General features: G+C 36.5%; 1 protein-coding gene across 10 annotated transcripts in view; it reads left to right on the top strand.

Annotated features, from left to right (window-relative positions):
• Positions 1-26,582, top strand: part of STX17 (syntaxin 17) — a 133,259-nt gene that overhangs the window by 66,540 nt on the left and 40,137 nt on the right. For all 10 annotated transcript variants that reach the window (XM_056805901.1, XM_007498989.3, XM_007498983.3 and 7 more), the window contains exon 4: positions 16,171-16,396. In XM_056805901.1, coding sequence (XP_056661879.1) covers positions 16,171-16,396 — 226 coding nt within the window. The remainder of the gene's footprint in view (positions 1-16,170; positions 16,397-26,582) is intronic.

Below are 26,582 nucleotides of genomic sequence, written 5' to 3'. Positions count from 1 at the left end.
GCTTTCTGTGTTGATCTAACCCTATGTCACTGGCTTTTATATTTCCCAACTCTGTTTCTGGTTGTTTCTCATTGATACACTTTAGATTTGAGTTTTGAGAAGTTAAACTTGATGTTATAGGGTTAATGCTTCTTGCAGATATGCAATGCTGTTGCTAAAATTTATAGGTTCTACCCTATCATCAGCCTGAAATTTTGTGTTCATTTTTACTCTCTTTTGACTGTATAGAGAAAGAAACCTTGATTATACTTTTTGCATGTTTCCCATGTCTGACAAGTTCTAATGGCATTTGTTGTTATTCTTGGTACCATCCAAAACCTCTGTATGGTATCCAGAATCCCTTGCACCCCGTAATGTCCTTTTGCATTAATTATGGTTCATAGATGTTGGTATAGTTTTTTAGGGAGAATAGGTCTGTCCCCTTGAGCAATCCAAAAGCCTTTGATTAGTTTAGCGCCTAGCTGATTCTTCCATGACTGTATTTCTTCTCTGTTGTAGGCTTCGGTGAGATTATGACTTTCAATCAGAGAGAAATTCAGCACACGGTGGGGTCCAACCCTTGCAGCATATTTTGATGTCACATTTGCTCTAGCATTCCCTATGGATATTTGTCCTTTCCATGAGTATGTGCCTTACAATGGATTATGGTCACCTCTTTTTGAAAGTCAACAGCTTTTATAATACGGTCTATTGCCATATGCAATTGGTTTCCCAGCCGAAGTTTTATACCCTCTGTTTTTCCATATGTATGAAGACCAATGCACGGTGGAGAAAACATAGGTAAGACTCCAAAAAAAAATCTCTTTTTCCTTTAGCTAACTCTAAGGCCATGAGCAGAGTCTTGAGCTCAGCTACTTGGGCACTAACATGACTTGGCAATGATGCACGCCAAAGTATTCTGTCATTGTCAACTACAGCTGCCCCTGTGATTTTTCTCCCATTGTGAATATAGGATGATCCATTCATGTATAACTCTATTTCTGGATCAATAAGAGGCGTGTCTTTAAGGTGTTCATTTGGTTTGTGCATCATTTCTACTACTTGATCACAGTCATGTAACACTTCTCCATCCATTGGCAAATCAGGAATCAGAGTCACTGGGTTCAGTGGTGCATATCTATGAATTGTGATGTTATCGTTGCCTAACAGAATGACTTCATACTGGGATATTCTTGCATCAGTGAATGAATGCATATTCTTCTCACCTTAGCAGTTTTCCTATTTGGTATGCAGAATACACATGCAATTTACATCCCAGTACTATATCATATGATTTTTTGACCATCAGAGCTGTAGCTACTATGCTCCTGAGGCAATGCACCATTCCTTGTGTGACAGAATTGAGGATAGAACTGTAAAATGCAATCACCCTTAGATTCAACCCAAAATACTGTGCAAGCATTCCAGAAATGATGCCCTTAGCTTTATGGACATACAAATGGAATTATTTCTTATAATCTAGTATTCCCAAAACTGGAGCTGATAGAATAACTCCTTTCAACTGTGACAAGGCATGTAGATGTTCTTTATTTAATTGCAATGGTTCCTTAATTTCTTTCTTTGTCAAATCAGTTAAACATTTGGAAACATGGGAATATCCTACTAAGTATTGTCTCAAGAAACCATCAAGCCCTAGAAAAACTCGTAAGTTCTTTCTTAGTTCTAGGGGTGCCTAGCTTCTGTATGTCTGCTATTCTTTTATTAGAGATTTTCCTGGTGCCCCCCTACAGAACAAATTCCAAATATTCGACTGTTGGAAGGACCCACTGAATTTTCTTTTTTGAAACTTTATGTCCTAACTTATGAAGCTCTATCAATAACTTCTTTGAATCCTCCAAACATGTTTTTGGGGCAGGTGATGCTAGCAATAAGTTATCACCATAATGTATTAATCTGCTACGTTTGAAAGTTCTGGTGGCTAGATCTCTCTGCAGAAGTTGACAAAATATTGAAGCTGATTCACAACATCCTTGCACTAGACTGGTGTAACACAACTGAGTTTGTCCCCATTGGAAAGCAAAAATGTTTTGAGAATCAGGGTGCAATGGTATGATAAAGTAATAGTTGCTCAAGTCCAGCACTGTGTACCACCTAGCTTCTGAAGGTATTTGGGTTATTATATCATTCAGTGAAGGTGTGACAGTGTGTCTTTTTCTTATAAAGTTATTTACAGCCCTAAGATCCATGAAAAATCTTCAGCTGAAGTGCCATCTTCATTCAGCTTCTTCTTTTTAATAGCCAGAATTGGACTATTGTATTCAGATACAGTAGGTCTTAATATACCTTGTTCTAGCAAACTATTTTTGATAGGTGTTATTCCTTCTTTTGCTTCTTTACTTAATTTATATTGTGGTATCTTGGGCGGTATTCCTTCCCTGACCTCAATCCTGACTGGTGTCACTGACTTGATCCTACCCACATCATTTTGATGTTTTGCAAACACCCCTTGTGGTATATCTTTTGGTATTTCATACATAGATGTTAAAATTTGAATTTTCTCAGGTCCTTTTTCCAGTTGTTCTAGGTATAACAATGGATAGTGTTTCAGTGAATTCTTGGGTAAATGCAAGTAAATTTTTCCAGATCTTTCCCATTGCAAAGTCGCTTGGATCTTACACAAAAAATCTCATCCTAAAAGGTTATCTGGACATTAGGGAATTAATAGGAAAGTGTGATCTATGGTGAGAGGACCCAATTTGACCATAGTGCTTTTGAACTCAGGGACCTGTTGTATTTGTTCCATAGCTCCAGTTACAGAAACCATATCCCCTATGTTGGTATCCCCTGGACATGTCTTTAGGACAGATTTTGAAGCACCAGTATCTAAGAGAGCTTTGTAGTTTTTCTCCAACTTTAATCCATACATATGGTTCTTGTTTTTGAGTAGCTATGATATTTATTGCTATTGAATCTCTCTGCACTTCTTTGCTACCTTCTGCCAGTTGTGTGATTGAACTAGTTAAATCTTCTTGATTTAATTCATTCCCAAAATGATCTTCATCTAAGTTTGATTGTACCATATCCTCTACTTAAATGGAAAATAAATTTAAATCATAGCTATGGTTAATCTCATATAATGTTACTTGGCCAGACCCCACTCCTCCACTTGAAATGTTGGTTGCCATTTGAATCCTTGGTTGTTCTATCAGTTACTAAGTTTTTCATTCCACTCATCTTTTTAAATTTAACTGTTATTTCACCTACATTACTTTGAATATTATTATTATTTTCAAATGTAATGTCAACTTCATTTTCATTAAATTTTTTATTTTCTAAATTAGTCATTGTAGGATAGAAACTTTCAATTTTAGGATTCAAATTAGATGTTTTTTCTAAGGAGATCTGTGCCATATAGCTATTTGAAGAATTAAGTATGTTTTTGGATTTTTTGTGCAAATCTGTGAATGTCTTTAAATCATTTACAACTCCATTAACAGTAACCTCATTGGTAACAGTAAACTTGTACTTTGATTTTCTGCTACAGTCATTTTGTTGCAGGGAATGGAAATTTTATTTCTCTGTATTTTTCACTAATTCCTGCTTGAGTTTTTGTGAATTTTTCTGACTTTTTCTTTTATAAAATTCATTCCCAAGTCTATTCCACTGATCCTCCTTTCTGTCTCTTAGCCAGTACCAAATTGTTTTGATGACCGCTGCTTTATAATATAGTTTGAAATCTGGGACTGCAAGGCCCCCTTCCTTTGTATTTTTTTTTCATTATTTCCCTGGATAGCCTTGATCCTTTGTTCTTCCAAATGAACTTTGTTATGGTTTTTTCTAAATCAGTAAAAAAAAAAATTTGTTTTGGAAGTTCAATGGGTATGGCACTAAATAGATAAATAAGTTTGGGTAGGATGGTCATTTTTATTATATTGGCTCGTCCTACCCATGAGCAGTTAATGTTTTTCCAATTGCTCAAGTCTAGTTTTAGTTGTGTGGAGAGTGTTTTGTAGTTGAATAGACTTGGGGCAAATGACCTCAGCAAGACAGTATATGCTAAATGCAAAGATCCCAGCTTTGGGGACAAAAATCCACTATTTGATAATAACTGCTGGGAAAATTGGAAGACAGTGTGGGAGAGATTAGGTTTGGATCAACACCTCACACCCTACACCAAGATAAATTCAAAATGGGTGAATGACTTGAACATAAAGAAGGAAACTATAAGTAAATTAGGCAAACACAGAATAGTATACATGTCAGACCTTTGGGAAGGGAAAGACTTTAAAACCAAGTAAGACTTAGAAAGAGTCACAAAATGTAAAATAAATAATTTTGACTACATCAAATTAAAAATGTTTTGTACAAACAAAACCAATGTAATTAAAATCAGAAGGGAAGCAACAAATTGGGAAGCAATCTTCATAAAAACCTCTGACAAAGGTTTTATTACTCAAATTTACAAAGAGCTAAATCAATTGTACAAAAAATCAAGCCATTCTCCAATTGATAAAAGGGCAAGGGACATGAATAGGCAGTTTTCAGATAAAGAAATCAAAACTATTAATAAACACATGAAAAAGTATTCTAAATCTCTTATAATCAGAGAGATGTAAATCAAAACAACTCTGAGGTATCACCTCACACCTAGCTGATTGGCTAACATGACAGCAAAGGGAAGTAATGAATGCTGGAGGGGATGTGGCAAAGTAGGAACAGTAATTCATTGCTGGTGGGGTTGTGAATTGATCCAACCATTCTGGAGGGCAATTTGGAACTATGCCCAAAGGGCGCTAAAAGACTGTCTGCCCTTTGATCCAGCCATTTTTTGTTTGTACCCCAAAGAGATAATAAGGGAAAAGACTTATACAAGAATATTCATAGGTGCACTCTTTGTGGTGGCCAAAAATTGGAAAATGAGGGAATGCCCTTCAATTGGAGAATGGCTGAACAAATTGTGGTATATGTTGGTGATAGAATACTATTGTGCTAAAAGGAATAATAAAGTGGAGGAATTCCATGGAGACTGGAACAACCTCCAGGAAGTGATGCAGAGCGAAAGGAGCAGAAGCAGGAAAACATTGTACACAGAGACATACACTGTGGTACAATCGAATGTAATGGACTTCTCTATTAGTGTCAATGCAATGTCCCTAAACAATCTTCAGGGATCTAGGAGAAAAAACACTATCCATAAGCAGAGAACAAACTGTGGGAGTAAAAACACCAAGGAAAAGCAACTGCTTGACTGCAGGGGTTGAGGGGACATGTCTGAGGAGAGACTCTAAATGAACACTCTAATGCAAATACCAACAACATGGAAATGGATTCGAATCAAGAACACATGTGATACCCAGTGGAATCGCACGTTGGCTATGGGAGAGGTGGTGGGAGGGAAGGGAGGAAAAGAAAATGAATGTTTGGAAATAACCAAATAAAATAATGTTAAAAATAAATAAAATTCAATCTCTGTGCCCAATCTGCACTGAAAAAAGTTTTCTAAGAATGTTTTGACTTGATTTCAACTTTTTTCATGTGTAGCTACTATATAGTTTTTCTCTAAGTCTCCTATCTCAGTTTATATTTGAGAAATTATGTTTTTAACTTCTTCATCAAGCTTTTTTACTTGTCTCTCTGCCTGTCATTTGATCTTTTACTTGGTTTGCCTTTCTCAGCACTCACAGATTCAATTTCTTGGACCACCTTTTCATTGTCTCTTATGTGTTTTCTGTTGTTTCTTATCTGTTTTCCCTTAAGTTTAACAGCAGCCTATCTTGTTTTGCATTTCTCTATCTCCATGCACCAAACTAAATACACTATAGAATTGGCTTCATAATTCTCTCCTAACCATGTCTATATATTTGGGCTTAGTCCCTGCTTTTATAGCTTCTGTAATTTCCTGAAGACTTGCTGCTTGTTGACTTGATTTTAATGAGAAGTGATTACAAGAAGACTTCTACTTATTATATTTTATTTGTGTGGTTTTTTTTTTTCTTATTAACCTCATACTTCTTCTTTGGAAAAGTCTTTGATTAGGTGTCCAGTTTTATGGAAGAAAAAACATTGCCTAGTCTCTCGCTGCACTTTTCTTGGCTGATAAACAGGTTTAGGGTATGTTCTAACAATATTCAAATTCTTAATTTCCTCAATTTCCTTTTCTTTTAAATTTTTCTGTAATTCATTCAATTGTCTACATAATTTCTAATGTCTCTTTCTCTGGATAGATCAAAGTCCATATATATGTTGCCCACATCAATAAGTCTATCCATAAACTGAGAGTGGGTCTCATCTATTTCTTGTTTGATTCTTTTGAATTTAGACCATGAATCTGTTCTATCAGAGCACACTCTCATGACTGTCAATAATGCTTCTCTGGCCTGGTTTAGTTTTGTATAATCTGGTTCAACATTGGGGTTCCAATGTGGACTTTCAGTTGATCAATAATTTTCTCCCCTACCTCGCTTCTGATTAGCTGAAGAGAAGACTTTATTTTTCTCTCTGTTTGTCAGAAATTCTTCTAATAAATTTTCGACATCTATCCAAGTGGGGTCAAAAGTTTTGAATATGTTCTCTAATCTTTTTATAATTAATATTGGCTCTTCCTCTAATAAGGGAAGGTCTTCCTTGAATTTATTTAAATCCTCAGGACTGAAAGGTGTATGTTGTCTTATAGATACCAAGTTCCCATTTTTATTGAAAGTTGGAATTTCCCTTAGAGGGAATAAACTTCTATCTGAATTTCTCATGTTTCTGCCTCTAGGATTCTTTTCCATTTTCAATGGGGTAGGTAAGGGAAGGGGAATGAGTGGGCAAGCTGAGGGGGAGAGGTTTTGGGCCCATGGTGCCAAAAGGATGATAGGTAGGAGCAATATGGGAAATGAATTGGGCAGGGTGGGAGTGAAGGGCAAAGGAAGAAGGCACAGGGACTGGGGGGGAGGAGACAGAGGGGGTGAGGCAGGAGGCATGGGCAGGTTGGGAAGTTAGGATAGAGGGGACAAGGCAGTCAGTATGGGTGGGGGGAGGGACTAGGGCATATGGGGCTGGGCAGGAGGCATGGTTAGGGGGAGGGGTTAAGGTAGAGGGGCAGGGTAGGCAGCATGGATGGGGGAGAAGTGGGTTAGGCAGTAGGGGGAGGAGTAAGTTGGTTATGGGAGGGAATGGTTTGAGAAATAGGAGCCATATTGTGTAGAGCAGAGTGGGACAGAGATTCTGATAATGAGGAAGTATGGAGAGATAAGTCACTCCTATTTTGGGGTGGTTTTAAATTTATTTCAGTGTTTTTCATAAAAGCCATGATCTCCCCAAAACTCTCCTCCACAATTTCCAGTCATCTTGAGTTATACTCAAGCTGAGCTTTTAGTTCCACATTTTGTTGAGTAGTAGAAGGAACAATTGGTCAGTTTGAACAGGAAATGGATTATTCAAGAGTAGACTAACATAATTCTCCAATCTGATTCTCTAGCTTATGTATGGTATTTTCCAGGTTTCTCTTAGAGAAAAATAGATAACAACATTCCAGCTCCAACAATTAAAATCACAACCAGGAGCAGTGTGGAGTATAGCCAGTACCATACATTCTCTGGGATTATTAAATAGACAAAGAATAATGTTTGTCCAATTTTGATTATTTTACTGAAAAGCCAGTTGTTAATTAAGTTGTGTACTGGCTCTAACCACATTATTTTAGATGGTCTTTTTTAAAGTTTTAATCCAAGTAACTCTTCTGAGTGAAAGGGCAGAGTGAGGCAAGGCTAAAACTTTAATACAATCACTCTCTCTAGCAGTGCTCCTTTTTCCAGGTTTCCTCACTGATAGTTAAGAGCAATCCAGCCAGCTAGTATTGTCAGTGAGGATTGCCTAATTGAGGTATTTGTTCCCTAAGGCAAGGGAGATTTAGATACAGCTCCCCCAGCTAGGACCTTAGAGTGCCCCCTCCCTTGCTAAGATTAAAACAGCTGTGTTCTATCTAATTTAAGGAAAAAAGAAAAAAATTGAACTTACTTCTATAGCTGATCAAAATAAGCTATTAAAAGCTGACTTAGGGATAGTCACAACAGTAAAGGAAAAGCTTAGGAAAGTTAAGAAGATTTGAGGGCATTTCATCACAACTGAAGTGGTCATGCAGATTGTTAATTTTATGCTTGTACTGAATATTTAATTGGTCACCAGGGATTTAATTTCTAAATCCCAAAAAATGAATTGCTAAAGTAAAATGGAATTTATGGTAGCTTATTTTACAATAGAGGGAAGATATTAAGGAAGAGAGAAAAAGGAATAGAGAGAGCTCCGGCTTCCTCTGAGCCAGGTAGAAATTCTAAGGCCCCAGCCAGCAGAAAGGAATCTCAAGACAATGGGCCTTTCCCAGAGGCTCAGGACTCCAGAAAGGGCAAGGAAGGAAGTCAGCCTTTATACTCACCACATTGTCAGTTCAAACAGCAAGATTCTTTATCAGCCATCAACTTCAGCAGGCTCCACTCCGAGTGTGTTTCTTTAAACTCCACGTGTCCCTCTTTACTCCAAGACTCTCTTCACTCCAATTGTGTTTCTTCCTTCAAGTCCCTGTGTGTGTCTCTGTTTCCATTTTAAAGACCTTTTTCTCTTATGGCACTTCCCCTAAATTTTTATGTCTACCAATCACAGCCAACACTCCACTTCAGGACTGCCCACTCTTTCACACATGGGTCACAGACCTCCTACTTAATGTATGAAATGGGTGTTCACACCTTTTTGTGATTAAAATCCAAAATGGGTAGATCTCCATACTCAACTTTAAGTACTGTGCTTTACACTTTGAGGATTAAAATCTAAAAATAGACAGGGGATTACAATTTAATCTTCACAATCAAGAAAGAGCTAAGTACCTTCATTGTTACAATCAAGAGAGAGCCAAATCCAATCTTCACAATACACTTACATATATTTCATATTTACATATAGGTTACACATGTTACATATATACATGTACATATACTATAATACAATTAATTTAAAATTCTATTATACAAACTATTTACATATATTTACATATGTATTTATAATTTTGTTTGATATGTGATGTCATATGTTATCTGTGTTGTTTAATATATGATGTAGTGCAAGTTAGTATCTAATTTTCTTATCTTAATCTACTTAATCCTACCTAACTAATCTCTATCTTCAAAATTCTTCTAACTAGATTTCTATACTTAAACTCAATCTAAATATCTAACTACATTTTATTAGTAACTAACTCATCAATAGCTAATTATAACAATGTTAGTACCCTAACTATACATTGTTTCACTCATTTAAGTAATGATTCAATGTAACCTATGTTTATGTTTTGTTATGTTGTTACTTTTGCTATGTTATTTTTCTAATGTAATGTCAGTGTTACTGTTATGTTAGTGTTATGTTACTGTTGCATGCAATTTATACTTATTACTACTTTGGATCTTTCCTTCTCTTATCTCCTCTTGCTTGAAGAATTATCCTTCTGTAATTCCATAGTAGTAAATATATTTGTGTTTGTGTGTGAATAAGTGCTATAATAATAGATTACCCCCAAAGTATTAATCCATTAGTCCATTAATCCTGTAATCCTCTTCATTGCAAATTTCCCAAAGTCTTTAAATTTATAAATTTTTAATCTTTTAACAGTAGCCAATTCAAAGCTTCAGGAAGACTAGATTCAGAAAGGATAATGTGGTTCTTCAAGACTTTATACAAATCAGAGGGGTGATGTGCCAACTCCAAAAATGGCTTCCAAGCTTTTCCTTTTGGTACAAAATCCCTTATCTTATATGTGCTAGGAATGCTTCCTTGGTTTTCAGAAATCCTCAGGTGGTAATAGTTCAGTAAATAAGTTTCAAAATCTGCAATCATAGAAACATATATTTGCACATACATCATCGTGTTAATTGTAATATTAGCATTCATTAACCAGCCTTAGAGGGTTCTTATGTTTTTTTTTTTTAATTTTTAAATATCTTTCCATGGTTACATGATTCATATTCTCTCCCTCCCCTCTTTCCTCCTCCTTCCCAAAGCTGACAAGCAATTCCACTGGGTTATACATGTGTTAGTTATCACTTCGTACCAATTTCCATTTTATTTGTATTGTAATAAAGTAATCTTTTAAAACCAAAACCCCAAACAAGTGATAAATCATATGTTTTTCTTCTTCATTTCTACTCCCATAGTTCTTTCTCTTAATGTGGATAGCAGCCTTTTTCATAAGTCCCTTGAGATTGTCCTGGATTATGGCATTGCTTCTGGTAGCAAAGTCAATTACATTTGATAGTTCCAAAGTGTTTCAGTTTCTTTGTATAATGTTCTCTTGGTTTCACTCATTAAACTCCACATCAGTTTATGGAGGTCTTTCCGGTTCATATTGAAATCAAGCCAATTTTCCTTCATTATAGCACGATAGTATTCCATCACCATCATATACCACAATTTGTTCAGCCATTCCCCAATCAAGGGACACCAATTGTTTTGCCATCACAAAAAGCTCGACCATGAATTTTTTGTGCAAACATTTTTCATAATTATCTCTTTGGGGTACAAACCCAATAGTGGTATTGCTCGATTAAAGGACATGCATTCTTTTAAAACCCTTTGAGTATAATTCCAAATTGCCTTCCAGAATGGTTGAATCAATTCACAATTCTACCAGCAATGCATCAGTGTCTCAATTTTGCCATTTTCACTCCAACATTTATTATTTTCCTTTCCTATCATGTTCGTCAATCAGCTAGGTTTGAGGTGATACCTCAGAGTTGTTTTGATTTTCATTTCTCTAATCAGGAGAGATTTAGAATACTTTTTCATGTGATTATTGAAAGTTTGGATTTCTTCATGTGAAAACTTCCTTTTCATGTCTCTTGACCATTTATTGATTGGGGAATGGCTTGATTTCTTAGACATTTGACTTAATTCCTTATAAATTTCAGAAATTAGACCTTTGCCAGAGATTTTTGTTATAAATTTTTTTCCCAGTTGCTTCCCTTCTAATTTTGGTTGCATTGGTTTTGTTTGTGCAAAACCTTTTTAATTTAATAGAAATCAAAATTATTAATTTTATAGCTTGTAATGTTTTCTATCTCTTTCTTGTTCTTAAAATCTTTCCTTTTCTGTAGATCTGACAGGAACTATTCTATGTTCCCCTAATTTACTTATAATTTCCCTTTTTATATTTAGGTCATTTACCCATTTTTAATTTATCTTGGTATAAGGTATGACATGTTGATCTAAACCAAATTTTTTACATACTGCTTTCCAATTTTCCCAACAGTTTTTGACAAATAGTGAATTCTTGCCCCAAAAGCTGAGAACCTTCAGTTTATCAAATCCTAGATTGCTGAGGTCATCTACCCCAAGTCTATTCCATTGACCTACCATTCTATCTCTTAACCAGTATCATATTTTTTTGATGATCACTGCTTTATAGTACAGTTTGAGATCTGGTACTGCTAAGTCACCAACCTTACCTTTTTTTTTATTAGTTCCCTTGATATTCTTGATTTTTTGTACTTCCAGATGAACTTTGTTATAATTTTTTCTAACTCTATAAAATTTTTTTAGTAATTTGATAAATATAGCACTGAATAAGTAAATTAATTTACATAGGAGTGTCATTTTTATTATATTAGCTTGTCCTACCCATGAGCAATGAATGTGTTTCCAGTTATTTAGATCTAGTTTTATTTGTGTGAAGAGTGTTTTATAGTTGTATTCATATAATTCCTGAGTTTGTCTTGGCAAATAGATTCCCAAATATTTAATGTTATCTTGAGTGATTTTATTTTATTTTTATTTTAAGTTTATTTCTCTATTTATTTGATTTAGAATATTTTTCTATGGTTACATGAATCATGTTCTTTCCCTCCTATCCCCCTCTTGTAGTCAATGAGCAATTCCACTGGGTTTTACATGTGTCATTGATCAAGACCTATTTCCATATTATTAATATTTACACTAGGATGATCATTTAGAGTCTACATCCCCAAACATATCCCCATCGAACCTTGTGATCAAACTGTTGTTTTTTGTTTTTTTTTTTTTAAACCCTTACCTTCTCTCTTGGAGTCAATACTGTGTATTGGTTCCAAGGCAGAAGAGTGGTAAGGGCTAGGCAATGGGGGTCAAATGACTTGTCCAGGGTCACACAGCTGGGAAGTGTCTGAGGCCAGATTTGAACCTAGGACCTCCCGTCTCTAGGGCTAGCTCTTAATCCACTGAGCTACCCAGCTGCCCCCCAAACTGTTGTTTTTCTTCTGTGTTTCTTCTCCCACAGTTCTTTCGCTGGGTGTGGATAACTCCTAAGTCCCTCAGAATTGTCCTGGATCATTGCATTGCTGTTAGTAGAGAAGTCTATTATATTCGATTGTGCCACAGTGTATCCATCTCTGTGTATAATATTCTCCTGGTTCTCCTTTTACTCTGCATCAATTCTTGGAGGTCGGTCCAGTTCACATGGAATTCCTCCAGTTCATTATTCCTTTTAGTACAAGAGTGTTCCATCACCAACAGATACCACAATTTGTTCAGCCATTCCCCTAATTGAAGGGCATCTCCTCATTTTCCAATTTTTTGCCACCTGTAGGATTTAAATTAATGTCCAATACTCCAAGTATTCTATTTTATAAAGTTTATTAAAAATCACTAGAAGTAAAGGAATAAAAGGGTAATTCTCTAACAAAATAAAACTATGTGACTAACTTTCTACCTGCTCGAAAACCCTGCCTCCACAGCTGCCATCACAGGAAGAAAAGAGAATGAGAGGCAGGGCTACACCAAATTTATATTCTTCCTATGTCAGAACATAATATGAGGAGAGGAGGGTGCTGGAAATTGTAGTTTTTAGGGTAACAGATTCTAATTGCACACACCACAAAGAATGCAGCTATAAATACTTTTGTACAAGTCTTTTTCCTTATTATCTCTTTGGGGTATAAACCCAGCAGTGCTATGGTTGGATCAAAGGGCAGACAGTCTTTTAGCACCCTTTGGGCATAGTTCCAAATTGCCTTCCAGAATGGCTGGATCCATTTACAATTCCACCAGCAATGCATTAATGTCCCAATTTTGCCATATCCCCTCCAACATTTATTATTTTCCTTTGCTGTCAGAGTAGCCATTCTACTAGGTGTGAAGTGGTACCTCGGAGTTCTTTTGATTTGTAGTTCTCTAATTATAAGATATTTAGAACACTTTTTCATATGCTTATTGATAGTTTTGATTTCTTTAATCTGAAAATTGTCTATTCATGTCCCCTTCCCATTTATCAATTGGGGAATGGATTGATTTTTTTGTACAATTGATTTAGCTCCTTTTAAATTTGAGTAATTAGACCTTTGTCAGATGTTTTTGTTATAAAGATTTTTTCCCCAATTTGTTGCTTCCCTTATAATTTTGGTTGTATTGGTTTTATTTGTACAAAACCTTTTTAATTTAAAGTAATCAAAATTTTTCATTTTACATTTTGTAATATTCACTATCTCTTGCTTGGTCTTAAAAATCTTTCCTTTCCCATGAATCTGACAGGTAAACTATTCTATGTTCTCTTAATTTAATTATAGTTTTCTTCTTTATATTTAAGTCAATTCACCCATTCTGAATTTATCTTGATGTAAGGTGTAAAATGTTGATCTAAACCTAATCTCTCCCATACTGTTTTCCCATTTTTCTCAGCAGTTTTTGTAAATTAGTGGGGTTTTGTCCCAAAAGCTGGGATCTTTGGGTTTATTGTACTGATTTTTTATTACTGAGGTCATTTAACCCAAGTCTATTCCACTGTTCCTCCCCTCTGTTTCTTAGCCAGTACCATATTGTTTTGATGACCATTGATTTATAGTACAGTTTAAGATCTGGTACTGCTAGGCCCCCATCCTTCACTTTTTTTTTCATTATTTCCCTTGATATTCTTGATCTTTTGTTCTTCTAAATGAACTTTGTTATAATTTTTTTCTAATTCAGTGAAAAAAGTTTCTTGGTACTGTGGTAGGTATGGCACTGAATAAGTAAATTAATTTAGGTAGGAGTGTCGTTTTTATTATATTAGCTCATCCTATCCATGAGCAATGAATGTTTTTCCATTTGTTTAGATCTAGTTTTATTTGTGTGAAAAGAGTTTCTTGGTTGTATTCATATAATTCCTGAGTTTGTCTTGGCAAATAGATTCCCAAATATTTTATATTGTCTTTAGTGATTTTAAATGTAATTTCTCTTTCTAACTCCTGCTGCTGAGTTTTGTTGGAAATATATATAAATGCTGGTGATTTGTGTGGATTTATTGTACCCTGAAACTTTGCTAAAGTTATAAATTATTTCCACTAGCTTTTTAGTTGATTTTCTCAGATTCTCTAAATATACCATCTTATCATCTGCAAAGAGTGATAGCTTGATCTCCTCACTGCCTATTTTAATACCTCCAATTTCTTTTTCTTCTCTAATTTCTACTGCTAGCATTTCTACTACAATATTAAATAGTAGTGGTGATAATGGGCATCCTTGCTTCACTCCTAATCTTATTGGGAAGGCTTCTAATTTATCCCCATTGCAAATTATACTTGCTGATGGTTTTCAATAAATACTGCTTATTATTTTGAGAAAAGTCCCTTTTATTTCTATACTTTTTAGTGTTTTCAATAGGAATGGGTGTTATATTTTGTCAGAGGCTTTTTCTGCATCTATTGAGATAATCATGTGATTTCTGGTAGTTTGGTTATTGAAATGGTCAATTATGTGAATGGTTTTCCTAATATTGAACCATCCTTGCATTTCTCATATGAACCCTACTGATCATAGTAAATAATTCTTGCAATAACTTGTTGTAGCCTTTTAGCTAGTATTTTAGTTAATATTCTTGCATCTATGTCCATTAATGAGATTAGTCTATAGTTTTCTTTCTCTGGTTTTGGTCTTCTTGGCTTGGTAATCAGTACCATATTTGTGTCATAAAAAGAATTTGGTAGAACTCCTTCTTTGTTTATTTTGTTAAATAGTTTATAGAGTATTGGGATTAATTGTTCTTTAAATGTTTGATAAGATTCACTTGTGAATCCATCTGGACCTGGGGACATCCTTGATGGCTTATTCAATTTCTTTTTCTGAAATGGAATTATTTAAGGATTCTATTTCCAGGTCAAGAGATTTTTTTTTTGCTGTTGTTTATTTATTTTCCCATTCCAGGACTGGGAGTCCTGCAAGTTGCTGGTGATTTCTGTCTTAGCTTATGACTCCAGGGTTTTGCCTTGAGGTTATCCTCACTTCCCTGTAAAAGACCCAATTGAGCCCAATACTATAGAGCTCAGATCCTCATCTTCCAGGGCCTGTGATTCCCAGGGGTTAGGTTTGTGGTTGTTTTGGGGGGTTTTTTGGTGATGATGTAGCAGGATTTGAAGTGTTTTGCCCTGAGACTATCTACATTGCACCTGCTGCCACTGTTGCAGAGATCCCAGTGAGGCCAGGACTGATGAGCTTCAAATCTCACTGCCAGGGCCTGGAGCCTCCAGGAGTAAGTTTGTGGTGCTTTTTGGTCAGTGTAGCCCACCTCCTAGAATCCTGAGGTTGCCCAGGGTGGGGGAGGGGTGATTGGCCTGCACTTTTCCTTGTGCCATTTTGCCCCCCTTATATTGTGGAAATCCATTCTCTCTGCCTACCTTTCCCATTGTGTTTTGTGCAAGAACTCCCTTGCTCATCCTGATTGACTTCTGTACTTTTGAGGAACTTTTTAAAGATTGGTTTGGAAGAATATTTAGAGCAGTTTCAGGATTTCCCTACTGCTACATCTTTGCTCCCAGCTCCTCCTTATAGGGTTCATATGAAGAAATTATTTTGTAAGTTGTAAAGTACTAAGTAAACATGAACTACTTCATTATAAATTACTTCCATTAAAGAAAGTTATCTAGAAGTATTTATGAGCACTGAATTTGTACTCAGTGGAGCTAAGTTCAAGTTGCAACTTTTCTTTTTAGCTCCATGTGATCTTGGACAAATCACTTAATATCTTTGAGCCAAAAGTTTATCAAATGAAGGGATTTCCCTAAGTGATATTTAAGGTTTCTTCTTGTTCTAGATCTATGATCCTGTGACTGCAACTCTTTTAGGCATATTTTGAGGTCTTACACTTGATAAAAAATCTTTTATATCACCTTGAACATAGTATAGTTGCACATAAGGGATCATGGCTCACAAAAGTTGAATATTGAAATATTTGTAGTGATTTTATTTTTTTATTCATTGCAGCAACTCCGCTCCAACATCCAACAAATGGAGAAACTCTGTCTGAAAGTCCATAAGGATGACAGAGGTGTTCTGAAAAGAATGATGGACCCTGTTAAAGAAGCAGCATCAAGTGCAATAGCAGAATTTCTCCAACTTCATTTGCAATCTGCAGAAGAACTTAAAAATCAATTTAATGATGATGGAACCTCACTTCATTCTCCCTTGACAAGGTCAATGACTGTAGGAGGTATGTGTTATGCTAAGTATTATTTTAGAACATGTCATTAGGCCAGTTTGAAGGAATTGTGCATATTAAGTCTAGAGATTAGTCTCAGAGAAGACAATAACCATATTTAAGTATATAAAAGGTTATTAGCTGGAAGAAGGATTAGATTCTCCTACAAAGGAGGATGAAGAGCAATGGATGGAAGGTACAAAGGCTAATTTAGGCTTTGTGTCAAGAAAAACTTCCTAAAAATTGGAGCTATCTAAAAGTGGAAGTGACTGCCTTAAGAAGGTGGTTTGGTTTTGTTCTCCTTGGAGGTCTTCCTGTAGAGGCAGGACAACCACTTGTTAGGAATCCCATTATAAAACAGAGATTCCTTTTCCATGTGGATTGTGCTGGGTGGCCTCTGAGGTCCATTCCAACTCTCAAATTCTATGATTCTGTGAATTTCTTATTTTCTATTTATACATTCCTGATATTTATTAATACTGAAGGTTACCTCCTGTTTCACCTGGCTAAATGTCAGGCCCTTTTTTCTATCTAACTTCTCTTTTTGTGGCTGATAATTAGGCCCCTTCTTTTGACCAAATGTCAGTTCTTAAATCCTCCTAAAATTCTCACCACTTTCTCTCAACCAGGTTATTCATTTTTATATTTGTATTAACCATATTAATATTCCTTTCCCCATATTTATAGGAAATCACATTATTACAAAGAAACAAATAAGGCTTCATCTAGTTTTATTTTCTAATTCATAATTTATAGATGCTTATATTTTCAAGGGTTCTGAAATCATCCCACTCTGTAACTGTTCATTGGTGAGATTTATGAGGAAAATCAGTTCTAGCAATGAAAGTTAATTACAGAATCATAGATGCAGACTACTGTATGTCTGTGCTCAATAGACATTCTCACCCAACCCTGCTTTGCTAAATCTATTGTTGTCATATGGGTTCATTCTGCTGTCCTGTGATAGTGGATAAAGCTGGATTTCTTTGCATACATAGAGAATAACTCTTTTCCAGTTTCTTAATTGGGGAAGGCTTATATACCCAATATTACAACTGATGTAGTAATATCAGTAATGGCAGACTGGACTAAGTGATTTTGAAATATGAAGGATATCAAGTCAACTAAGCTATGAAAGCAGCAAGTAGCAGCAATTGCCATTAGCTCTAGAGACTTCCTTAGCCTCTCTACGTATGGGCAATATGTAAAATCCAGGAAAACCAGGATGGTATTTGTTAGGCTGGTGTAATAACTACATTTATAGAGCTGTTTAGGAATGAAGGAGAAATGAGATTTTTTTCATATTATTTTTCAGTCTTTTTTCAGTCTTGTCTGACTTTTCATGACTTCATTTGGGGTTTTCTTGGGAAAGATGCTAGAGTAACTCAACATTTCCTGCTCCAGCTCATTTTACAGATGAGGAAATTGAGACAAACAGTTAAATGGCTTGCCGAGGCACAGCTAGTAAGTGTCTGAAACCAGATTTGAACTCAGGAAGAATGGGTCTTCTTAACTCCAGCTCTGTCCTCTAGCCACTATGCAACCTAGCTACCCCTTTTCATAGGGGAGCAATAAGACTCTTAGTGTCTTTTGGGATCAGGTAAATTTTTATGTGAATATTTTCTCCTGTGTTATATGTATTCCTCAGAGAGTCTTGTGTTCCTGACCATCCTGTAAGCCTCCCACGGTTTTAGATATAGCAGAAATCAAAGAGTTTGGGTGATAATGAGCTCTTCCCTATTCTCTTAAATGTCCCTGTATCAAAGGATTCATCATGGAATTTTCCCTTTGTTTTTCTTTGCATCAACTCCACTTCCTCTCATCCTTAACCCTTGTGAAGAGTGAATCAAACTTTCTTCGTATATCAATCAGCAATTTTTAAATTAATTAATCAAAAACTTAAACACCCCTACTTAACACTAAGCAAGAGAGTTCTGCAAATTACTCACTAAAGTGGGTGACAACTCCAGAGGCCACTGCTTTGCCCCTGGGCAGTGGTAGGCAAATTGAAAGACTGCAATTGGTTCTGGTAAAGTGGAGGAAGGGACAGAAAGTGACATGGAAAAAGAACTATAAAAATTCCTGAACTTCCAGTGAAGGGGAGCTTCAACCTTGGAGCTTAGACTTTGGCTCTTGGACTGTTTATTGGAGGAATACTCCTGGATCTTTTCCTTTGGACTTCGGTTTTAGAGGATTTCACCTTGGGACTTGACCTTCGGTCTTCTCCTTTGGAGTTCGTCTTGGGTGGGTAAGTAGCTGGCCTTCCTTTTCTGGATTCTGGAACGATTGGTTCCAGAGATTCCTGCCTTGGCTTTGGAGGAGGTTGTGTTGGTGGAACCCCAGCTGAAGACACCACTGGACACTGAGAATTCCCACTCGTTTCACCAGAGAAGAGCTATATAAAACCTGTCTCTTTAGCTACCTTTTTCTATTTTCACTCTTTCTACCTCTTTGTAAATAAAGCTACTAAAGTCATTTTTACTTAAGTTATATTATTTTTAAATCAGCAACCACAATATTACTTTAGATTTCTCATATTAGCATAAAACCTAATTTTTAAATTCTTACACCCTAGAGGAATCTGATAGAGGAAATATGCTGGCATTGTGAATAGCAATAGAAACAGCAAGGAGTTGATCGTGAAAATTACTATGCAATCTCCAACTGTAGTAGCATTGGCTGCTAGAAGCCAGTGTCAGCTCCCTCTTAAAACCTAGCACTTATTTTAGCCAATTGGAAATGGGTAGAAGAGGCTTTCTGAGTTGTGAAGTTCTCTTGATGGAAGAAGGTGGCTCCTTGCTGGTGATTACTCAACATAAGGCCAAGATCCTGCTTATGTTTGGTATCCTCACAGAAAGCAAGGTATTATGGCTTCTTTTTGGATATGTGATTATGATGAGAAGCAGCATAACTTAATGGACAGAGGGCCAACCTTGGAATCATGATGACTGGGATTCAAGTCCTCCTTCTGACTCATTAGTTGTGTGAATTTGTGCAACTCACTAAGCCCCTTAACTCCCTCAGGCAAGTATCTGAGACTCCAGTTTGCAGAATGGTTGTCAGTTTTTCTTATAGGAGTTTCTTCACTGCAAGCTTCCTTATAACATACTATCAAATCTCTCTACAAGAAACTACAAAGAGTCATTTTTAAGGTGGTCAGAATTTGTAATCAGTGTAGATTCTGTAAGGAAAGACCTTTTTCTTTTTTTTCAACTTCTTTTGATGGGCTGGGGGCAGGTAGAAAGGAGAAAAATTGATTTCTACTCATTTTTTCATAAAATAGAGAGGTTGCAAGATAATACATAATGTGAAATGTTTCATGAACTTTTAGATTTTTTATTATGAACCATTTTATTCATTATTTTACATTATTACAAGAAACCTTTTGCAAAGTGAGAGTGATCTATAAATATTTGTAATGTAGTAGCAACAGTGTTTTAAAAGGGGGGGGGGGGGAGAGAGAAAGTGTATACTGTAAAAATTTAGCACCAACAAGTAGCAAAACCCGATTCAATAACTAGAATTATACATCAGAAGTTCACTATTGATTATGGACCAACAGACAATAAATTGCCACACAAATATCCCTAGATATTTGTATCTGTATCTGAAACTGTATTGAAGTTAGGTCATTATTACAAATGGACCTGTTATCCACAATCATCTGTATATAATGTTGAATTGTAAAATTCAAGAACAATGTTTTTAATAGATGTCACCAACTTTCTATCTTCAGGGTACAGAGAACCAAAAACTTTCAAACCTAGCAGCAGAAGATATTAAAAGCATATGATAAAGGGCAGCTATGTGGTTTCGTGTATTGAGAGCCAGTCCTTTAGACAAAAGGTCTTGGATTTAAATCTGGCCTCAGACACTTCCTATCTATGTGACCCTGGACAAGTCACTTAAACCACCATAAGAATTGTCTAGCCCTTATTATTCTTCAGCCTTGGAACCAATGCACATTATTGATTATAAGACAGAAGGTAAGGATTGTTTAAAAAAAAAAAAGATCATTTAGCAGAAAGTTTGATTCACTCTTCACAAGGGTTAAGGATGAGAGGAAGTGGAGTTGATGCAAAGAAAAACAAAGGGAAAATTCCATGATGAATCCTTTGATACAGGGACATTTAAGAGAATAGGGAAGAGCTCAATATCACCCAAACTCTTTGATTTCTGCTATATCTAAAACCGTGGGAGGCTTACAGGATGGTCAGGAACACAAGACTCTCTGAGGAATACATATAACACAGGAGAAAATATTCACATAAAAATTTACCTGATCCCAAAAGACACTAAGAGTCTTATTGCTCCCCTATGAAAAGGGGTAGCTAGGTTGCATAGTGGCTAGAGGACAGAGCTGGAGTTAAGAAGACCCATTCTTCCTGAGTTCAAATCTGGTTTCAGACACTTACTAGCTGTGCCTCGGCAAGTCATTTAACTATCATTATTCTTTTATCTATTCCTAGAGCTATACTGGGAATACTTTCATTGAGCACCAGAGGATGAGCTTACTTGGATTCAACTACAAAAGAAGTTATTTTATCAACCTATGTAAATGTCCTTAGACCATTAGATTTTTTTTATTCAAAGATATTCTATTTTCCCAATTACATACAATAGCAATTTTCAACATACATTTTCAGCTTCTCATTTCTCATTCATTTTCAGCTTTTCATTTTCAGCTTCTAGTCTTATTTATTAAATCAATAGTTCTTTGACTCAATTTTATTAATTTCTCCTTTGAGTTTTAGGATCTCTAATTTAATCTTCATCTGAGGATTTTTAATTTGTTCAATTTCTAATTTTTTAATTTGCATGCCCAATTAATTGACCTCTGCCCTTCTTAATTTGTTAATATATGAACTCAAGGATATAAATTTCCCCCTGAGTACTGCTTTGGCTGCATCCCATAGGGTTTGAAAGGATGTCTCACCATTGTCATTTTCTTCAATGAAGTTATTAATTGTTTCTATGATTTGTTTTTTAACTAACTGGTTTTGGAGAATTGTATTGTTTAATTTCCAATTAATTTTTGGATTTACCTCTCCATGTTCCCTTACTAATTATTATTTTCATTGCATTGTGATCTGAGAAAGTTGCATTTATTATTTCTGCTCTTTTGCACTTGTTTGCAATGTTTTTATGCCCTAATACATGGTCAATTTTTGTGAATGTACCATGTGCTGCAGAAAAGAAGGTATCTTCCTTTTTGTCCCTATTTATTTTTCTCCACATGTCTACTAACTCTAATTTTTCTAAGATTTTATTCACTTCTCTTACCTCTTTCTTATTTATTTTTTGTTTTGATTTATCTAGTTCGGATAGAGGAAGGTTCAGGTCTCCCACTAGTACAGTTTTTCTATCTATTTCGTCCTTGAGTTCCTCTAGTTTCTCCTTTAGAAATTTGGATGCTATGCCATTTGGTGCATACATGTTGAGTACAGATATTTCCTCACTGTCTATACTGCCTTTTATCAGGATGTAATTACCTTCCCTATCTCTTTTAACTAGATTTATTTTTACTTCGGCTTTGTCGGATATCATGATTGCGACTCCTGCCTTCTTTTGTCAGTTGATGCCCAATAGATTTGGCTCCACCCTCTTACTTTCACCCTATGTGTATCTACCTTTCTCATATGTGTTTCTTGTAGACAGCATATGGTAGGGTTTTGGACTCCAATCCACTCTGCTCTTCGCTTGCGTTTTATGGGTGAGTTCATTCCATTCACATTCAGAGTTATGATTACTAGCTGTGTATTTCCCAGCATTTTGATTTCTGCTCCTTTACCTGCCTTTTCTTCTTTCACTGTTTCCTTCTACACCAATGTTTGCTTTTGAACAGTCCCTCTTGTTCCCACCCTTATTTTACTTCCCTTTCTACTCCCCTCCCTATTTATCCCCCCCCCTTATTTTCCCTGTAGTCTTTATAAAATTAACCCCCTGCTCCCTCCCTCTCTTGTACTGCTTCCCTCCCCACCAGACCATTTGTTACCCTCCTACTCCCCTATAGGGTGCAAATCTATTCTCTGCCCCCAATGGATTGGATTGTTTTTCCCTCTTTGAGTCACTTTCAAAGCACATAAAAGTTGAGTATTTCCTGTCTCTGACCTCTTTACCCTTCCAGTGTATTGATGTTCTCCCCCCTCCCACCATGAGCTTCTTTATGACATATAAATTTACCCCCATTTGTTTCTTTTCCCATTTCTTTTAATATTAACCTATTTTAAGCTCTAGTTATATATATATATATGCATACTCATGCATATGTATTTTTGCATGCATATATCTATATACCTATTTATGTCTTGTCCTTTCATCCTATACAGTTTGTTGCTGTTCCCTCTAAGTATACTTCTTTTTGCTGCCCAGGTAATAACAACAGTTTTTAAGAGTTACGAATGGCCTCTTTTCTTATAGGGATACATATCATTTTAACTTATTGAGTCTCTTAAAAAATTTTTTTGTTTTTGTTTTTCTTTTTTCCCCTCTTTTTAAATTACCTTTTGATGATTCTCTTGAGTTCTGTGCTTGGACATCAAATTTTCTGTTCAGGTCTGGTCTTTTATTTACGAATTCTTGAAATTCTTCTATTTTGTTAAATGACCATACTTTCCCCTGTAAGAATATAATCAGTTTTGCTGGGTAGTTGATTCTTGGTTGTAGACCTAGTTCCCTTGCTTTCCGGAATATCGTATTCCATTCCTTTCCTTTCTTTTTTTCAGTGTGGATGCAGCCAGATCCTGAGTTATCCTCACTATGGTTCCTTGGTATCTGAATGACTTCTTGGCAGCTTATAATATCTTTTCTTTGGTCTGATAGTTCTTGAATTTGGCTATAACATTCCTGGGTGTTGTCAGTTGGGGATTAAGTACAGGAGGTGATCTGTGGATTCTATCAATCTCCACTTTTCCCTCTTGTTCAAGGATTTCAGGGCAGTTTTCTTTAATAATTTCCTGTAATATAATGTCCAGGCTTTTACTTTTGTCATGGTCTTCTGGTAGGCCAATAATTCTTAAATTGTCTCTCCTTCAACAATTTTCTAAATTCTCTGTTTTGTGAATGAGATGCTTCATATTTTCCTCAATTTTTTCATTCTTTTGGTTTTGTTTTATAGTGTCCTGCTGCCTTGTGAGGTTGCTCGATTCTAGCTGTTGTATTCTGGTTCTTAAAGACTGGATTTCATCCTTAGTTTTTTGGTCGTCCTTTTCCTTTTGGTCAGATTTTCTTTGGAGGTCATCTTTCATCTTCTTCACCTCATCTTTCTGCTTTGCCTCATCTTTCATCTCCTTTGCCTCATTTTCCAGCTGGTTGATTTTGGCTTTCAAGACACTATTTTCTTTTTCCAGATGACTTATCCTAGTTTTTAAGTTCTTTTCCCAATTGTCTTCAGCCTCTCTTAATTGTGTTTTGAATTGCATTTTGAGTTCTTCCAAAGCCTGTATCCAATTCACTGGGATTTCTGATTTTTCCTTTGCTGGGTCTTCCCCCTCTGTTTCGTTTGCTCTTTGCTCCTTACCTATGCAGAAGCTGTCTCTTGTAATTTCTTTCTTCTTTTTCTGTTGTTTGCTCGAGTTTACCCCTTCTTTGGCTGTGCTCTTGCTCCTCTCATTTTGTTTTGGTTTTGGGGCTGTCAATATCCCCTCTTGGAGCTTTGTCAGATCTCTTGGTACAGTCTCTAGGGGAGGAATGTTAGCTTCCCTGTCCTCTGGAGGCTTTTGATTGGATTGAGTTCAAGTGGGTTGGGCTGTATGTGGTATGAAGCTCTAAGGCTCTGAAGACTCCTGGAAGGCTGGGCCGCCCAGGCTCTCTCCAGTTCTCTCCAGCTGCTTCTCCACTGTCTGCAAGTGCCTTTGCCTGCCTCCCTAAACTCTGAGGAGTTCTGATAGGATTAGATTTAACTGAATTAGTCTGGATGTGCCCCAAGGCAATGGTGAGACTGGAGCCCAATGGAGGGACCAGCCATGCCCGTTTCTCCCTGGCTTCCTCCCCTCTGTCCAAGGTGGATGCTCCAAGCCCAGCGCCCCGCTGCTCACAAGGTAGACCCTGCAAACCAGCACCTTTGCCCAGTCAGAGGTTCCCGCTGCTGCTGGGGGCTCAGCCCTCTGGGTTGTGGGGGAGGGGTCCTGGGACCTACCCTCTGCCTTCCCCTTAGCCCTGAGTATTCTCGGATTCCGGCTTTTGGGGGGTGTACCTTCTGATTTCAGTCCAGAAGGAGGGTTCCCCGCTTCTGTCCTGTTCAGATTGAATTTCGGTGCCCTAGGAGCATTCAGTCTGTATCGGTTAAGGAAGGGTCTTCCACAAGGTCTGAACTTTTGCTGCTTGCTAAGCTGCCATCTTGACTCCGCCCATTTAAGAGTTATTTGAATTAGAAAGAGGCAGTGTTATTAAAAATTATCTAGAAAGGGATGAAATGAGGAACTAGAGGAGTAGGTGGCAGTGCACCTTTTGGAGTGAAAATATCCATCTACCTAAAAAGCTGAAAGAAAAGGAAAACTCAGAACCAAGAAGAGTGTATACTCTCCTCTGGGCTAGCAAACATAATAGGCAGATTGATATACAAAAGAACCCTAAAGTTATGTTGCTGGAAACTGTTTAGCAATTACCTGATTTAGTGGAAAAGTAGAGACCTGGATTCAAATGTAGGCCCAGATACTTAACTAGCTATGTCTTTCAAACATGTTCTTATATAAGAGTTAGATTTAAAGTTTTTAACTAAATATGAGAATTATAAAGTAATATTGTGGGCGCTGATTTAAAAATATTATAGCTTAAGTCAAAATTACTTTTAGCAGCTTTATATACAAAGAGGTGGAAGGAGTGAAAGTGGAAGAATGTTAGAAGAAGGTAGAGAATTGTCTAGCCTACCACCCTAAGTGCTGCTCTGGTGTCCTGCTCAGGCCTAGCAGGGCTTGGTAATCTTTAGCCAGAGTTCCACCAACACAACCTCCTCCAAAACCAAGGCAGGAATCTCAGCTACTCACCCAGCAAGCTGACACAGGATCCAGGGAAATGGTCTCCTTTAAGCCAACGCAGGAATCTCAGCCACTCCCTCCAAATGCCAGAAAGGGAATGAATCTCTGGAACCAATCTCTCCAGGATCCAGGAAAAGAATGAATCTAAGCTATGCTGGTCTCTTCTTTTTATGCTTCTATTTTCCACATCACTTCCTGTCATCCCCCCTTCTTCACAGAAGCCAATGGCAGTCTTTCAATTTTCCTAGCACTGCCCAAGGGATGGGAGGATAATAGCCTTTGGAGGTATGAGCTTTCTCTAGTAAGTGACTCATGATCTCTCTTACTTAATGGTAAGTAAGAGTACTTTAAGTTCTTGATTTGATTAGCTAAAAACAGACAAGGGGAAAGTTAATCTTATCTTCACACTTAGACATGTGCTACCCAGTTAGAGTAACTCCCTTAACTTCTCTGTGTCTATTTCCTTATGTATAAGTTGGACATTAAAATAGTTTCAATAGTTTTGTTGTGAAAAACATTTTAGAAATGTGGCATAATTATTTTCAGAGTTAGCAATATCAATCATATTATAATTTATGCATCTGATCATTTGGTGGGCAGGAAATGGAGGATAAGTAGAGAGAGATAGAAAAGTGAGGGAAAGAGTTAAAGTAGGATGAAGTAGAAACCACAATTCTTTGTATTCTGACTATCCTTTCCCCACTAGTATCTTTGTTTTTGGCATATTGGTGGTAGTAATGATCACATGGTCCTATAATGAAGTCATAAGGACTTTCACCTTAACTGGAGAATAGAGAAATTAAATTCTTCCTGATTGGACTTAAAGGAATGCCCTTCCTAAGACTGCCCTATAGTAGGAGGCACTCAATTTTGAAATCATCTTTGGGGAGGGACCACAGCATATGAAAACCAAGAGAAGGTAGCATTTGGATTAGAAAGGACAACAAAAATGGCTAATAAATTGATACCAAAGATAAATAGGAGATAGTATGAGAGCACCTAATACCTGTAAAGAATGAAAATCATCTGACCTAGACTGACTATACCCTTGGATTTTTGAAAGAACTGACAGACGTGATTGCTGGGCTACTGTCAATGATATCTGAAAGACTTTCAAGAATGGACTCTATGTAGGGCTGGAAAAAGACAACTTGCTCACTCAATAAAAAGGGGGGGGGGAGATAAGATAATAGAACCAGAAGTGGGCTTAACCTAATTCCTGG

The sequence above is a fragment of the Monodelphis domestica genome, chromosome 7, assembly GCF_027887165.1.
Source record: "Monodelphis domestica isolate mMonDom1 chromosome 7, mMonDom1.pri, whole genome shotgun sequence".
Lineage (NCBI taxonomy): Eukaryota > Metazoa > Chordata > Mammalia > Didelphimorphia > Didelphidae > Monodelphis > Monodelphis domestica.
Note: the sequence above shows the minus strand (reverse complement) of the source record. Positions and strands in the feature narration are given on the sequence as shown.